Raw genomic sequence first — 16,027 nt, 5'->3', positions numbered from 1 at the left:
GAAGCTCAGAGAGGTTAATTTACTTGCCCAAGGTCACATAGCTAAGTAAAGGAAAGAGGCAGGACCCAACCTCAGGACATCTGGGGCTCTTAAGGCCCAAACTTTTAACCCCCCAGCTGTACTGCCTTTCATACCCTGCTATAATCGTGTGTACTTGTGGCCTGCTGTAGCTGCAGAAGGGTAACGGTCTGTAAAAAGATTGAAGAGAAAGGAGTTGGACCATAAGAATCTGCTGGCTTTCGTCCAATGCTATCCAAAGCCAAAGACCCTGTGTCCAGTAGATGGGAGTCTCTGGAGTAGTTATATTTCCTGGGACCAGGACAGCTGGGTCAGTTTCCCTGGAGACCATCAAATGCTAACCTGTCCTTCCTCCTGCCCCTCATCTTACATTTATAGAAGCCCTCTGGGTTTCCCACGCTGTGCTTGGTCCTGGAGTTACAATGGTCCTGGGTGGCCCAAGCAGGGAAACAAAATACTTACAGCTCAACATGGTAAGTGCCATCTATAAAAGAGAGCCTGTGGGAGCTCAGAGGAGGAAGATGGTATCCAACCCTGCAAGACAGGGTCAAGGCCCAGGAAGGCTGCTTGGAGGACATGATGCTCGAGCTGAACATTAGACAAATATGTACCCACATTTTCTTATGGCGTATTTAGGGTTTCACTTTTCACATGAAGTTTTGTTGAATGCACTGGGAATTTATTTTAGTATAAGATGTGAGGTTGAAATATAACTTAATTTACTTTTTCAAATGGTAAGCTTGTTGCAAATGTTTTTCAAATAATCCATCTCTCCTCACTGGAGATGCCATCTCTATCATATGCTGAAATGGTGTATGTTTGATCTATTTCTTCACTTTTTATTCTGTTCCATCGATCTAGGTAGGGAGATGCTATACCTTAGTGGCAAAGTTTGCAGGCTCTGCAGTCTAGTCTGACTATCTGGGGCATACCTGTTTCTTCATTTGTGAAATGGAGATAATAATAGTACCTACTTCATATGGTGGCTGTAAAGATTGAATTAGATTATGCACATAAAGTACTCATTACAGTGCCTGGCACAGAGTAATCAATCAACGAATGTCAGCTGCTATGACGATCCCTATCTGCCCATTCCTATACCAGTAACCCAGAAAAGTGAAATTACTAAGCATATAGCTTTGAGTCAGATGGGACAGTCTGCTACTGACTACCCTGCATGACCTCGGGCAAGTTACTTACCTTTTACCTTCTCTCTGCTTTGGTTTCCTCATTCATACATGGGGATATAAAAGTACCTATTGCAGCCTGTTGTGAAAATCAAACATGCAGTGTCACAAAGGGCATGACACATAATAGCCCCTCAATGAATGTTTAATCTTCTGCTGATTATTATGACACTATAATTTATTTTCTGTCTTTATGTGTTGCAGGGCAAGCCCCTTCTCGTTATCTTTCCCCCCAGAATTTTCTGGGGAGTGGCAATCTTTCAGGGCCACATCTATTGTGGGTGAATAAGATAGAATTTCTGGATCTGCAAGGCTGATGCCTGGCCCCTGAACTGTGTTGAAAGTCGCTGTGACTAGTGAGGTCTTGAGTGGGTAACCAGTAGGATTTTGGGGAAAGGAGTGGAGGTGGGCCTTTGAAGCTCATATAGCAGGTTTCTAAAAATATTTTAATTTTGCCTTAATTTTTACTTTAACAAAGGAATTTGCATAGTTTAAAAGGCCAACTAGTTCTATAAGGCATTCAATGAAAAATAACAGTCCCCTGCTCCATTCTCCTACCCTCTCCCTACACATACACTCCTCCATAAACCACTCTCAAGTTTCTTGGCTGCTTTTTTGGGTACTTACCTCTATATATTTTTTGTTTGTTTGTTTTTGTTTTGAGCAGTGCTGCACGGCTTCTGGGATCTTAGTTCCCCGACCAGGGATTGAACCTGGGCCACAGCAGTGAAAGCGCTGAGTCCTGATCACTGGACCACTAGGAATTCCCAATATTTCTAAATAACATGTTCATATTATTATTTCTTTCTTTTTTTTTTTTCTATTTTAGATATAATCAATTGACTGCCTGCCATGGAAAATGAGGATACAGTTCTCTCTAATCCTGACTCTCCCCATATACTCCCCTCCTCCACCCTCTCAATTCAAATATATTCCAAATTTTAGTTAAGTCAACACTTAGTGTTTACATTATTATGGCTGTGAAAATATTCTACACAGCTGAGTTATGTAGTGTTTGTGCTAAGACTCTGTGAATCTGTAAAAACTGGTTTTATTAATTAACATCAGGGACATGGGGCTGAGAAACTTCGTTCTCTAAAATCATACAGTCACAGATTTTCTGTTTGAAATCAAGCAGTGAGAATGGAACATCCCACTGTTGCTGGAGGTTTAACGCATGTTGATTACTTTGATACAGAGAAACAGCCTCAATTTCCAGCCTAGGTGCAAGGCTTCAGATATTGGGGTTTTGGACATAACATTGTACAATTATCTTAATTATGTAGTTATCTATTACATAATTATCTAAAATTAGTTAACTTTGTAGTTTCCAAGTGGATTCTCAGTTCACTTCTCAGTCCAGGCTGTTGTTAACTCCTTCACTTACATCTGTGCTTACCTTGAACCTGTCAAAATACTGCTTCATTTAAATACCACCTGAACTCAACCCTTTCCCGTGTATCCTGTAATTCCTGTAATGACTTGGCTTTTTCCTTTGTTTGATGAGCGGCTCCACAGTTCCTCTGGTGTGTGCTCTCTCTTGCAGCAGCAAGTGAATAAACCTAACTATCCACCTACAGTTATGTTCTTAGTGGCCTTTATCAGACAGGCTTTTATAATTCACCTTCCTTTCTTTTATAACTCTTTGTTTTCCCTGAAGTTGATAATTGCCTGATCTTTCCTTTCACTCGGTTTTCTATATACCTATTATGAATTCATCCCCCAAATTGTGAAAGACATATACACCTTCTCTTAATACCTTAAACACATCAGGTGATTCCTCTGTCCCCACAGTTTTTTTCCCTTAAAGACACCCTCCTGAAGCACTTCTTCTTCTGGCTCCAAGTCTTACTGGTTGCTCCTCTGAGTTTCTCTTTCAAAATATGACAACCTCTGTTCTAACACCTATCTCAGGGCACCTATCTCGGGGCACCTGTTAGTTGTCAATGCATCTGCTTTCCTGACTCCTGCTTTCCTCCTTCCACCCCAGAAGGGTCCGTGTCTTGACATCTCTATTTCTCCAAAGTCTGTCGTGACGCTCAAGAAACGTTCCACTGAATGAATGAATAAAAGAATAAATAAGTGAATAAATGAATGAATGAGTGGAATTTTTGTGCAGGAGAAGTGAGTTTAAGAGGAACGATATTACATTCCCATCTTGTCGCAAGGCTTAAGGGTGTCCTCAGGCTGTCTACAAGCCCCACGCCAGCTTGGAGCGGGGTCTCGAGGGAGGGAAGCAGCACCGAAAGCCCTCTGGGCCCAGGTCGCGGCTGCCGGCGCGAAGCCGTCTGAGCACAGCCTAGGTCAAGACCGCGGCCACGAGCCTGCCAGGCGCCTCTCGAGGACTACAACTCCCAGAAGGCCGCGCGGCGGCGGAGCACGAGCCGTGGAGGATTCCGGACGCTGACGTCGGAGCCGTGCGGCGCAGGGAAGACGCTGGCCGTGGAGGTAAGTGTAGAAGGAGGGCTGAGAGCGGAGGGCGGGAGCGACGGAGGAGCGGCCCTGAGGTTAGGTGGTACGCAGTGGGGGTGAGGTAGAAGGACAGGGAATGGGTTTCAAATGAAGAGGGGGTAGCGGGGGTGTCAGGGACCTCGAGCTCTGCTTCCTCTTCCCACAGTGACCATGACGAAATTAGCGCAGTGGCTGTGGGGGCTGGCGCTCCTGGGCTCCACCTGGGCTGCTTTGACCATGGGAGCCCTGGGCCTGGAGCTGCCCTCGTCTTGCCGGGAGGTCCTGTGGTCACTGCCCGCCTACTTGCTGGTGTCCGCCGGCTGCTATGCACTGGGTACTGTGGGCTATCGCGTGGCCACTTTTCACGATTGCGAGGACGCCGCCCGCGAGCTGCAGAGCCAGATCCAGGAGGCCCGAGCCGACTTGGCCCGCAGGGGGATGCGCTTCTGACACCCTAACCTCATTCCCGCACGGACAGCCTGCTCTCCCCTCCCCCATTAAAGCGCCAGTTTATTTTCTAACTTTGGTTTGAGTATGGAGTATGGATGATGGGAATTGGGGACTCTGTGTACCAGCTGTTGAGAAGTGAGAGGTAGAAAAGCCACCTTCCTGAGGCTCTCTCAGCCTTTATCTTTGCATTCTGCTGGTACTTCCTCCTATTTGCTCCGAAGGAGGCAAAGACGCCCTTCTCAAAATCTCTCAGAATGGAAAAATCATTTCCCTTTCCTGGTCTTTTTAGCCCTGTTAGGAAGGACTTCTTGAAGCCTATTCTTCTTCATAACATCCAAGCTCTGTTCTTTTTAAGGCCTTCCTACGTCTTTACAACTTCTTGGTTCTTTCAGATACCTTTTCTGAGCCAACCCTACCAGCCCAAGAGTAACTGTGGATCAGACAGTTCCCCTCTGCCCTTCACCAAACCAGGCAGGTTGACTATCCCTGAACAGAGAACGAGCCTTGAAGGGCAAGGGGTAGGGAACAGTTTATTTTAAGGCACATTCTAAAGATTTCACCCCGACCTCCAAAATTAAAAAATAAAATCTTGAAAAAAAATAAAAGTGATTCATCTCCCAGGTTCCATCCAGTCTTCTAAGTAAAGCCCTTTCTTTAGTCCCTGGATTCTCAAAGCAGTTCTTTTCCTTTACCACAACGCACTTCACCAGTGGAGGTAACCAGCAGGAAGAGCTGAAACGAGGAGGTTTCTTTGGTAGTAGGTTGGCATTAAGGTGCCCATTGGTCAGGTGAACTCCCTCAGGTTTGTAGAAGCTGATAGTTCCTGTCTTGCTCCTGGGGGTACTTCCAGAAAAGCCAGAAGCGAATGAAGCTGGTGAGGATTCCTGGAAGGTTGGGCACCTGAAATCACAAGGGCTGCTATGAGGAGAGGAGCTGATTTTCCACCTCGTACACCTGTCACCCTGCCCCTGTTCTGCTTACCACAATGTAGGGATCTTTTAGTCGAAACCCATAGAACGTCCAGGAGGCAGAGGTGAGGAGGGTGGCAATGGTGAGTGAAAAGGAGAGACGTTGGGTCGATTTAGTACGAATGACCTTGGCCTGTGGGAAAGGATGAAAGACACTCTTAGCAAGGCACATAGTAAATCTCCCACCTTGCCTAAGAATTTCCTCAGAAAAAAAGTCAAACGTCCTCCCTGATCTTCTGTTACCCAAACTTTCCCTCCTGCCCCCCACTCACCCAACTCTACTGCCCCGTCTCCTTCCAGGATTTAGGTCTTTCCTTCCTCTGGAGTATAAGCTACAGTCTCTGGCTATGGGAGACTTATCTCCCTTTCCTCCCTGGACACCCCCACTCACCAAGTCAGCTAGTGGTGAGAGGTACATACTGATGGTGAAGACACTGCAGAAGAGGCCCAGCTGCTGAAGCCGGGTCTCAGTGTCGGGCACCAGGAGCCAAAAGTAGCCAAAACCCAGGACAAGGACCCCCAGCAGGGTTGCAGTCTGAAGGAGCACAGCATGCTGCAGAGGAGAGAGTAGCCTTACTTCTGGATGTACCAGGAGCCCTCTCTGACTCTGCTGCTGGAATTAATTCATCCTGCCCTCTCCCATGCTCCAGTTGGGGAGCCAACCTTTGCCCAAGCCTCCAGTATTGCACTTGTCACATCCTCTTTCCCACCAGTGACTTAAGCACATGTCTGATCCACCCACAACCCTGGAGGTTTCTAGGAGAGGGAAAGGTATCTTTTTTTGGTGACCTTGCTAAGCAGAGTAGGAGCTTAATGCTTGTATGAATGGGGAAGCAGAGCGGATCATCTCTCTCAGCCACTGGCACTGACTTAGAAGGAACTATGGAGACAAAATCCCTTTCCACGCAGTTTGTTGGGCAGCAAGGCACCATCAGGCTAGGCAGAGCTACCAGCATTGCCAGAATGGGGGACAATATGTGAGTCTCAGAAGGCTGGCTTCATGGCGGAAGGAGGACTGCAAGGCTGGAGGGGTCTTCCAGGAAAAGTTGGCAGTGCCAGCCTGTTATAGTCTTCTAGGAAACAATGTTTGCCCTGCCAACAAGGCAGGGCAGGGCATGCAGCAGAGGAAGGGGCTCTACCTTCCGATGGCAGTAGTGCAGATACACCAAGATATACAGGGTCTGAAGCACAGCACCCACGGTGTTGACGACGATTAGCGTCCAGTTTCCCTTCAGGGCCCCATAACTCAGCCAGCTCAGGTTGCTGCAGGGTGGAGGGGAGGGACATTCGCCCGCGGGGTTGAGTGTGAGCGGGGGGACCCGAGGGGCCTCGTCCATATTCCTCCTCACCCCTCCCCAACCTCCCTCAGACAGCCTTTCCCGCCGCAGGCATCGCCCCTCTCACTTGACATCCGTGGTGAGAAAGGGCAGGAACTGGACACTGTCCACACTCCGGGTCATCCGCATGTGCTTGAGGTCCGAGCTGTAACGGGGACCCGAAGGCAGGGGGGAGAGGTGGAAAGGGAGAACCAGGCTGCTGGGGCGTTGAAATACCCGATGCCTGTCATCCTTTCTGGACAACTGCAGACCCCCGGCCCTACCCTCAGCACCCTGGCCTTCTCCCTCAGGTAAACTGACCAGCCTTGCCCTTGTACCCCGGCCCTCTCGACCCGATTCCACTTTGACCCTAGGTTCCAGATGCAGCCTGGGGCTGCGGCCACGTCTCTGTCCCCTCTCTCTCCTTTCCTGACTTCCTGGTCCTGCCCCAGCCCAGCCCGCCCGCGCTCTCACAGGCCGGTGGAGAACATGCCGAGGGTGAAGAGCACGCAAGCTCCGGAAAGAAGCGAGTCGGCCAATCCGCCCGCCTCCATCCCTCCCCGAGTCGGATCCCGAGCTCGGCGCCTGGGGCCAGCTAGCAGGATCCGGAGCCCGCGACGCCGGAGCCCCGCCCCTTTGCGCCCCCGGCTCCGCCCCTGCGCGCTCGGTCGTCCCCCCGGAAACTGAACCGGAACCCGGCCCACCCTTAGAACGTCAAGCCGGAGCTCAGGTCCCGCCCCTCCGAGGGCCTGTCCCGACCCTACTCGCCCGCTGTCGGCTCGCAGGGTTGCCTGTCTTCCTGTTGCTCTCGGTTTTCTGGCCGGTCTCCTTCCTAAGGCTCCGCGGATTTGTCCCCGGCATCAGCCGCTCCACACTCTCTGCTTACTCCTTGGATCACCCAGACCCCCAGCCTCAACTCACTTTCCCACAGGCCGCGAGCCTACGTGGTAGAACTCAAAAGCTTGCTACGCGGACTTCAACACGCTTTCACGGAGGGCCGCAGCTCAGAACTTCAGTTGCCCAGGGTTTGGGAGATTTTTCGCTGTTTGCTGAAGCCTCTTTCCGGCCTCTTCCCTAAGTAACAGGGACTGCCAGGAATCACCAAGTCTTTGTGAGATGCCCTCCCCCTTCAGCCACATTGCCGGCTTTCCCTGACTTGGCCAATCCACTGGACAAACGTATATCACCGACCCCCCTAGTCCAACCAACTTGCTGCCGGGTACTTTCCCTCCCAGCCTCCCACACATCTCTGCTGGTGGGGCTGTGGGGCGAGCCGCATGCCTCAGCTGGCAGGCGTTCTGAGCGGCTGCCCTGACTCACCCAAGAGCCTGAGTACCTCAACAGTACGCCAAAGCCCAGCGCTGAGAGGGTGCGAGTGGGGCGGAGGTTGGACAGGAGGAACTTCCAGAGTGGGGTGCAGCCTAGAACCCGAGAGACTGCTGTGGGGAGCACTCCTGTCCTGGACAACCCTCAGAGGAGGAAACACCCCACCCTTGTGGGCTGGTGAGGGGCATGTATTCTTTTCAGAGAGAGGGGAAAAAACTCAAACCCAATTGCTACTGATATACCACAGAGCCTAGCAGCAGCAGGGACTCAATGGTCATAAATTAGGATGGAAGGGCAGAAAAGCATGTCCAAAAAAACAAACACATTGCTTTATTTTGAGACAAAGAACATTGTATAAAAAAACTCCAGTTGTAGAAATCAGCAGACACACATCTAGTTCATATACAGATTCTGTACTCGTGGGCCCTGCCCTTCAGGCTACAGTCAGTCTAGGCACAGACTCTGTGCACATGGGCACTGCCCTTACAGCTACACTCTAAGAACAGGTTGGCACAGCCCCCCTGCTGGCGCAGCTCCGTGGAGTGATGCCCCAGGGTGGGAGAGGATGTAGTGCCTGGCTACAGTCCTCTCCGTGGCACCTCCACAGAGGAAAGTCTTGGGGGAGATGCTGGGTCAGCCCAAGCATGCTGCCTCTCCTGTCCCTGGCTCCCAAGCAGGAAACTTGTCTCTTGCTTTTCCTTCAGAGCCATCCTGGCTCTCTCTGGGAGGGACATCTTCGCCAAGCTCAGTGTCCATCCATGTAAGCCCAAGCCCCTTTCAGCTCGGCTCCCACAGTGCCCTTCTTAAGAGGCCATGTCCGCACAGCTCGTTTCTTTGGCTTAAGGGCAGGAATGGAGGGGAAAGGACTGTCTCCACTTCTTTGTCCGTCCCTCTGAGGTGGAGGCGAGGATGGCACTGTCAGGCTTGCTGACCTCCTTTGGGTTGAAAGCTTTAATACTGACCCGTTTTGAGGCTGCTGGGTGGCAGCTTCTGCATGTGGTAGGAGTGGTTCCCAGGACTAGAGCTTTGGGAGGGGCCCCAGGCAGGTGAGGGAGGCCCGCCCTGCCCCCTCAGTTCTAGTTCTTACAGTGCGTGCGGCATACACCTTCATTGGGTTTGCAGCAGCAGGAATGGCAGGAGCAGCACAGCCCAGGCGAGCGGGAAGAGGCGGGGGGCGGCACTGTGACCAATGCTATGTAGAACCTGCACCTCTGGGTCATCTGCAAGGTGAGAGGGCAGAGGCCCCCAAGGTGAGCTGTCCCCGCTATTGGCACTGGCCCTCAGCCCAGCGAGGCTTCCCCTGCCCCTGCCTGGCAAAAGAGCCACCTCCTGTACCCAACCTCTTCAAGCAGACCCCCTGTTGTGCCCCAGGCCCAATTTGCTCCAGCCACCTACCTGCTGGAAGTCTCTTCTCCTGTGCATTGGCATGGGCCTGAGGACTGTGAGCTGAAAGGGTGGTCTTAGGTCAGGTACTTGGTACACCAAGGAGGCAGAGGGGTGGGAATGCTGGGTGGGTTGGGCAGTGGGACTTCCCAACCATCCCACATCACTAGACCAGGCCCAGGATAGGGATGCAGCAAGGAGACCCACAAGGCTGTGACACTCACTGATTTTGCCACTGACGGTCACCTTCAACCTCAAGCACTGGTCTTCCTGGTGGTGGATGGGTTTGGCTACAAAATAAGTCCAGAGAGTGATAAGGAAGGAAACTTTTTTGGAAGAAAATAAAAGCGTAAATGCCTCTGACCCTGCTTTCTCGGTCCTTACTCATTTTAATCCCTCTCTTCCCTCTAATCTTTGATTCTCACCTTCCTTAGTTTTTGCCCACTTTCTGCCCCAAGTTCAGTCCAAGCTCCCATTCTTGGGAATAACCCCTGACTTTGGAGGTGGTGGTAAAAAGAACATAGACACTGTCCCCTCCCTACAGCCCATCCTCCATTCCTCCCAGCCTGAAGTTGGGGGCAACCTGCACAATATGCTCCCCTTACCCAGCCACTTTGTCCTTGCCCTGCCTAAGCCCCACTGACAGGGTGAGGCCTGGATTCATTCTATACAAAGCTGATCTCACAACTTGTAAAATCCACCAGTGGCTCTCCACTGCCCTCAGGATAAAGTCCAAACTCCTTAGCACTTCTTAGGCCCCCATGCTCTGCCCTGTCTACTTCTCCAAGCTCCTATCTCCCCACTTCCAAGTGTCCCTCCTGCTCCAGTCAGTCTGAACCATATGAAGTTCCCTGAAGATGTCATGCTCCCTTTGCACATGTCCCCTTGTTTGGCCAGCTCCTCTGTCTGTCCTAAACTCTTGGGTCATCTTCCCCAGGAAGCCTTCTCTGAGGTGCCCCCCAACCCCAGACTAGCAGGTACTCAAGTCATTTCCGCAAGGCCCCTGAGCTCATATCTACCATATCACCCTGTTCTAATGGTCTGTTAATCTATGTATGTCCCTTTCCAGGTTCCTGGAGGACAGAGACTCTGTAATGTTTTATTTATCTCTGCGCCTACAGTGCCAAGCAGAGTGCCCAGGACACAGTAGACGCTCGCTTCACATTTGTAATGGGAATGAACAAAAACAGACTTCAGGATTGGAAGGGGCCGTCTGCTGCTTGCCTTCCCACTAAGCATGTACCGAAGCATGTACATCATGCCAGGTGCGTCCCCCAGTGTGTGCACCTGTGTGCATGCCTCCCGGGCACTCACAGATGTAGTAGTAGCTGTGTCCCTCTTTGAACTCCTTGCCCAGGGTAAAGGGTGTGAAGCGCTGGAACTTCTCAGACAGCTTCTCTGGGCCATGCCTGGCACTGGGCTGGTTGCACTGCCAGCGGACCTGGTCCTTGGATTGGGGTTGGCACAGTTGGTACTGCTCATGCTCCACCAGGTACAGTGTGTACCGCTCCATGGCAGCGTCTGCCACAGAGTCATCCTCATAATGAGGACAGATGATGTCCAGGTAGTCATTTAACTGCACGTGTACTGTGTAGTCCTCACTCCGAAACCTGGGCATGCGCAGAGGTAGAGAAAGCAGGTGGTCACTCGGAAGCCAGGCCAGAGCCTTGAGCTTCCAAATGTTTACATGACCCCTCACATTTCATACTGGACCACCGCCCCCACCAAAGATTCTAAAAAAATCTTAACTTCCAGTATTTAATTTACTGATCTTGATCTCTTAAATATCTTTCCACCATCTCCAAACATTCCCACCACCGTCTGCCACTAATCCTCTAACTAGCATCCACTTAGTATCTTTCAGGTACCAAGGCACTTCCCATAACCTCCCTGATATTTACCCAAGGATGGGCTTCTAAATATTTCCTCTGCTCACTCTTCTACCTATAAATATTTCCCCAACTCTATTCTACCACTTGCTCCTTTAACTGCTATTAGACCTCAATCTGAGACCCTACTGGCCCATTCTGTAATCAAGATCCACATCACCCTTTTTCTTTCCCATGCTAGTACTCGGCATCCAACAATCTGTCTTCACTTCTCTTACTCCTCTCATTTTTCCCCTTGACCCACTGAGTATATCTCACATTGTTCAACTTCACTTTTCCCCCAACACCCAGGACATCCATGCCCACAGATAATGTCCAGTCCTTTTGAGTTAAATTGCTTTAATCAATTCGTCCAGTCCCCTCAAATCTCCCCTTCTAGCTACTCAAATCTATGCTCAGCTCTCCTTGTCCACTTCTCTCAAAGCACCCCAAAACCTCTCTGTCCCTTTATCTCCAAAAGCCATACTTTCACCTCTCGTGAAATGAGCTCCAGAAATGCTGGAGTTCTCAGATCTGAGAAGGCCTCTCCTCTCCTTCTTCCCAAGGTGGAGCCAGCTCCCCTCCCCCAGCCCATTCCCCCCAGGCTCCAAAGGCTCCAGCCCGACTGCCCACTGACCCCTCCCCCCAGCTCTAGACACCTGGCTCCAGTCTAGGTGGGGCCCTAGTAGGGGAAAAAGTGCCTCCTCACCTCCCTCTCCAAGCCGGTCAGCTTCTCTGAATTCCCCCAAGCACTGCCAGCTAGAGACTCAGCAGAGTTGGCTGCCAACTTGCTTCAAACCAAAGCCAGGGGCATGGGTGGTGGGGAGAGGGGCAGGGGTTAGGCCAAGAGGCCTCTGAGGTGGGCACCCACTGCCCAGTCAGCATGACCCTTAAGAGGCCTGGCTTTGCAGGAGCATGCCAGTGCTCCAGCTGGGCTTACCAAGGCCCCTCCCCCACCCTGGGGAAAAGAGAGAGAGAGAGAGAGAGAGAGAGAGAGAGGGAGGGAGAGAGGGAGAGAGAGGGAGGAGGAGCAGAGAGAGGCTTTTAAAATTCCTCTCTGGAGAGATAAACATAGAAGCCATTTCAGAACAGGTATTTCAGCTCTGGGTCTGGCGTCTCTCCTCCATTCCCGTGACGGGCACTGACTCATTCTTCATCTACCTCTGCCACCCACCCCGGCATTCATGAGAACCTGTGAAAATTTCCCTTGTCAAATGTGGACAGCCCCCAGGACCCCAGGATGGCCCAGTGCCCACTTGCTCTGGGCACTGTCCTCCAGGCAAAGGGAGCTGACAGGTCTGGATGGGTGGGGTACCTGCCCCTCTAGCACCAAGGAGGCCAGGGTGCAGCTCACAGTGGCACTGCCCTTCTTCCCATGCTGCCCCCTGCCTGGGGCCTGGAGATCCCAGGGCTGATGCCCACTGCCCTGAGTCACCCATGCCAGCCTCATACCCACCCAGCTCATTACCACCTCGTCTTTGCCCTCAAGCTGGGCCTGGCTTGGCTGCTTGTGGCCTCCACTCTGGGCTGGCTTTCTGTTTAGTCCTGGGTATGGTAGAGTGTGTGTGTGTGTGTGTGTGTGTGTGTGTCCAGATGGACAGGGCAGAAGCTGTGCTTGGTGGGTGCGCCCATCACCCCCCTCCTGGGGGTACAATCTGCTCCACCTAGCACTCCCTTGACTCTTGCTCTCCATCTGGGAAAGGGGGGCAGCGGCGTCAGGGAAGGCGGGGAGGGGGGGCAAGGAAGAGGCTCCTTCCTGAAAGAGAGGAAACCTGGGAGCCTGGGAACGGAAAAGGCCAGGGTCCCCCCCTCCCTACTCATGGCTTCCTGTCCCCTCCTCCTCCTTCAGCCAACACCTGGCACGGGCATAAACAGGGACTTTGCTCTCTCCCTCTAGGACAAGATTGGGTCAAAGAAGCAAAGAACAGACAGCAAGGAGTGAGGTGGGGGAGGGCTGACTGCACTGCCCTGTCAGGCGGCCAGTGGGCAAGAAGGCATTGCCCTCTGGGGTTGGCAGCTGGCTGTTCCCTCCCTGCCCAACTCGCCACAGACGACAGACCCCCTACCAGGCAATGCTGCCACAGGGTCAAGAGGAAACTGGCACAGTCTATTTCTCAAAGGGAGTGGAGGGTAGGCCTGCTAGGGCTGCGGGTGGCTGGGCTGAGTGAAGTGTTTTTCCCCCCGACCCCAAGGGGTCCAGCCCTCCTCTCCTTACTCCACCTTACCCCCCTCTCCCGTTTTCCTGCAAATATTGTTCCCATAACTTCAGAAAACTCAAGAACAAAGAACAAAGGGTCCGATGGAGCTTCTCCCTCCCAGTACCATTTGCCTCACAGCCCTAAACCTGCCCCGGAGAAATTAACTCCTTCCTGCCCAGAGCCCTTTGTAACCCTTTAAACCCCTTCCTGTCCTCTGGAACCTTTCCCACGACCTCCCTCTCCCCTTCTCTTCAGTTTTACTACCTGAACCTCAGATACCCTCAAGCCTACCCACACACAGCATGTGCCTCATTCATGTGCCTCAAAAGACTCTTGAGGGGGGAGGGCTTTCCAGGGTGACCTTAAATACAGAATGAACACTTAATGCTGGCAGCCCAGGTCCCTCCTGAAGGGTCCTTCCAGGATTACAATAAGCATTCTGCTTACTCCGGATGTCAAGACCTGTCAGTGTGGGCAGATGCCCAAGTAACACACAAGGAGAGGCACAGAGGCTTTCTCAGTGGAAGGGCCTAGAACAAGAGCCTTGGCGGCCAGAGAGAGTGGCCCCTGCTAAGGGCAGGAACTGTTCAACGCGGGTCCCTCACTTCGGAGTAACAGGGGTGCCAGAGGGAAGGAAAAGAGGGGCAGAGACAGTGCCTGTGCAAGCAGACGCGGGCAGGGTCCTGCCCTGGGGTGGGGTACTCCCAGCTATGGGGGAGAAGAAAGTCTATGGGATCCCTCCCGCCTCCGGTCACCTCCCCGAGACTCAGGTTAGGGGCTAGCCGGGACAGTTAACCTGGAGGGGGGAGCAGTGCCAAGCGGGCGCCCAGGCTGTCGGCCGGAGACTCGGGGCTTACTTGGGGTTTGAACTGTTCCAGAAGACGGTGTGGCGGTCAGCAGCGGCCAGACTGCAGCACAGACCCAAGAGAGGGGCCCAGAGGAACTCCATAGCGCGGGGCCGGGCCAGGCCGGGCGGGGACGAGGGGCTCCTCCGGGTCTGGGTTCCCGCAGGCTTTCTCCGCGGCGCACTCAGCACAGTGCTCACAGCTCTGGGCCCTCCGCCTCGCGACTCCGCCTTTTGGGCCGGCGCCGCCCGACACCCCGCCCCGCCCCCGCCCCCGCCCCGCCCGGCGCGCGGCTGCCCTGGGCCTGGGGGCTGGGGAGGTGGAGGAGGGGAGGGCAGGGGAGGAGGGGAGGGCAGGGGGGGAGGGGAGGAGAGGGGAGCAAAGCGCGCACCTCCGCCCGACAAATCTGCTCAGCGCTGTGTGTTTGCTCACTCGTGGATCCGCGTGCAGCTTTGTGGGCCTGTGCGGGGTGGTGGGTCTGTGTCCCCCGCGCAGTCTCGTGCGGGAGAAGGGAACGAACTCCACGTGCGGGTCTGCTAACCAGCGGGTGCGGGACCCGGCTGGCGGGCGCCCTGCGCCGATCTTGAAGGGTGCGAGGTTGTTGATAGGTCCCGCACCTTTCCCGAGCCTTGCACACCCAGGCTCGGGCGCCCGCGTTTCCACACTCTCCTCCTACCCACCCCCTTCCTGGACTCTGCGCTCGGCTGCCCCTCCCCACACACGCTGCTGTTTGTTTTTGTTGGGTTTGTCAATGTTGTCTTTGTTCGGGAGATTGTGTCATCGCCTAGATGCCGGGAATAAAGTGCAACCCTGTGTGTGATCAAGTGTGTAACGTGTGCGGCCGGGGCTTAGGGCGCCTCTGTCCGTCAGTGCCTGTGAGAGGGAGGAACACTCGGGATTCTGGGCCCGCGAGGGGGTTCGCTCTTGTTTCTAGGGCTCCAAAGGGCACTACTGACCTGTGTGTGAGTGTGTGCTAACACGTGTGTACCGTGCGAACAGGCTTTGAATATGGACTGTGAGAATCTGGGCCTGAAGGGTGACAAACTGTAACCACAGATGTGCATCTGGCATGTGTAAATACGTGTGATGGCGCGCAAGTGTGAAAGCATTTGTGAGTAGTATCACAGCCGCGTGTGGGGAAGCGTGTGAAACTTTGACGTACGTATGCTAATGTTTGTGAACAGCGTGTGAAGAGGAGGGGAAACATGCACAGGCGAGCAACGTCTGGGGGCTGGGGGCTGAAGGCGGGGAGGGGGTTTTTGTGCAGCGTCCCAGACTGGGAGACTGGGTCTGGCCCAGTTTGGGCTGGGTCTCCCAGTCAGTCAGGCCCCAGTATCCAGCTCGCTACCCCGCACCCCGAGCAGTGTAAACAAACCCGCTGGAATTCGCCTCTCGGGGCTCCTCTCCCCGCCGGGATCTGCACCGTCTGGGGCAGGGGTTGGCGGGTGGGTGTCTGCCTCCCAGATCTCGGGGCGGAGAGGGCGGGCAGGTGTTTGATCAGGTTCGTGTGTGTGTGTGTGTGTGTGTGTGTGTGTATCTGGAGCTGGAAGTCCTAATGCTGTATGACTGCGTGCGTTTGGTGATTCATGTGTGTAATTGTGTGGCTGTTTGCATGCCCGTCCGGAGTTGATTTTGCGAGTCTGTGCACACCGCTGGCCAGCCCTTCCAAGCGGCTGAGCAACGCGGGAAGCCGCAGACCCGGGGCCCCCTAGAGGCTCGAGCCCAGCTTCCCCGGTTCCCAGGCTGTTTCATCCTCCTCTTTTACGGCCAGGCCTGGCCGCAGCCCCTGTAATTACGCGGGGTCGGACGCAGCGGCTAGTCCGGCGCTGGCCCCGCCGGGGAGGAGCCTGGGGCGGGGGAGGGCCCGGGCTGGCCCTACCCCGTGGGGGGCGCAAGTTGCTAGAGGCTCGACTCAGCCAGATTCCGCCGCGCGTAGGATAAATATTTACCCCGCGCGAACTAGGGGCTTGGCTCGGTAACCCCGCGGCCGGGTCCCGGCCAGGCGTTGCGCACGGCC

The 16,027-nt window shown here is 53.7% G+C and overlaps 3 protein-coding genes across 6 annotated transcripts; 1 reads left to right on the top strand and 2 right to left on the bottom strand.

Annotated features, from left to right (window-relative positions):
- The first annotated feature begins 3,569 nt into the window (after positions 1-3,569).
- On the top strand, positions 3,570-4,177 carry DPM3 (dolichyl-phosphate mannosyltransferase subunit 3, regulatory). Of its 2 annotated transcripts, none has more exons than XM_068540938.1 (2): positions 3,570-3,653; positions 3,823-4,177. In XM_068540938.1, exon 2 carries the CDS (start codon positions 3,828-3,830, stop codon positions 4,104-4,106), a length of 279 nt encoding a protein of 92 aa, XP_068397039.1. In that variant the 5' UTR covers positions 3,570-3,653; positions 3,823-3,827; the 3' UTR covers positions 4,107-4,177. The 2 variants fall into 2 exon arrangements, with proteins under 2 accessions (XP_068397039.1, XP_068397038.1); XM_068540937.1 differs by lacking the exon at positions 3,570-3,653 and adding an exon at positions 3,670-3,712.
- A 433-nt stretch (positions 4,178-4,610) lies between these two features.
- Positions 4,611-7,500, bottom strand: SLC50A1 (solute carrier family 50 member 1). 3 transcript variants are annotated; one of them, XM_068540934.1, is made up of 6 exons: positions 7,312-7,500; positions 6,479-6,556; positions 6,214-6,337; positions 5,466-5,627; positions 5,088-5,207; positions 4,611-5,006 (listed from the first exon to the last, which is right to left on the bottom strand). In XM_068540934.1, the coding sequence occupies exons 2-6, from the start codon at positions 6,538-6,540 to the stop codon at positions 4,905-4,907; spliced, it is 570 nt and encodes a 189-aa protein (XP_068397035.1). In that variant the 5' UTR covers positions 6,541-6,556; positions 7,312-7,500; the 3' UTR covers positions 4,611-4,904. The 3 variants fall into 3 exon arrangements, with proteins under 3 accessions (XP_068397035.1, XP_068397034.1, XP_068397036.1); XM_068540933.1 differs by lacking the exon at positions 7,312-7,500 and adding an exon at positions 6,865-7,023; XM_068540935.1 differs by lacking the exons at positions 5,466-5,627; positions 7,312-7,500 and adding an exon at positions 6,865-7,024.
- A 523-nt stretch (positions 7,501-8,023) lies between these two features.
- On the bottom strand, positions 8,024-14,211 carry EFNA1 (ephrin A1). Its single transcript, XM_068540936.1, has 5 exons — positions 14,023-14,211; positions 10,414-10,709; positions 9,324-9,389; positions 9,112-9,162; positions 8,024-8,936 (listed from the first exon to the last, which is right to left on the bottom strand). The coding sequence occupies exons 1-5, from the start codon at positions 14,112-14,114 to the stop codon at positions 8,824-8,826; spliced, it is 618 nt and encodes a 205-aa protein (XP_068397037.1). The 5' UTR covers positions 14,115-14,211; the 3' UTR covers positions 8,024-8,823.
- Between the last annotated feature and the right edge of the window lie 1,816 nt (positions 14,212-16,027).

Source organism: Eschrichtius robustus, chromosome 3 (assembly GCF_028021215.1).
Source record: "Eschrichtius robustus isolate mEscRob2 chromosome 3, mEscRob2.pri, whole genome shotgun sequence".
Lineage (NCBI taxonomy): Eukaryota > Metazoa > Chordata > Mammalia > Artiodactyla > Eschrichtiidae > Eschrichtius > Eschrichtius robustus.
This window is presented reverse-complemented; position numbering and strand designations above follow the sequence as displayed.

Coding starts and splice junctions, on each gene's coding strand:
- DPM3 (XM_068540938.1), top strand. CDS start 3,828: ATGACGAAATTAGCGCAGTGGCTGTGGGGGCTGGCGCTCCTGGGCTCC.
- SLC50A1 (XM_068540933.1), bottom strand. CDS start 6,944: ATGGAGGCGGGCGGATTGGCCGACTCGCTTCTTTCCGGAGCTTGCGTG. Junction 5,208..5,465: donor TCTCACCACTAGCTGACTTG/GTGAGTGGGGGT, acceptor CCTTTCCCACAG/GCCAAGGTCATTCGTACTAA. Junction 5,007..5,087: donor TAAAAGATCCCTACATTGTG/GTAAGCAGAACA, acceptor TTGTGATTTCAG/GTGCCCAACCTTCCAGGAAT.
- EFNA1 (XM_068540936.1), bottom strand. CDS start 14,114: ATGGAGTTCCTCTGGGCCCCTCTCTTGGGTCTGTGCTGCAGTCTGGCC. Junction 10,710..14,022: donor TGGAACAGTTCAAACCCCAA/GTAAGCCCCGAG, acceptor GCGCATGCCCAG/GTTTCGGAGTGAGGACTACA. Junction 8,937..9,111: donor GGAGAAGAGACTTCCAGCAG/GTAGGTGGCTGG, acceptor CTCACCTTGCAG/ATGACCCAGAGGTGCAGGTT.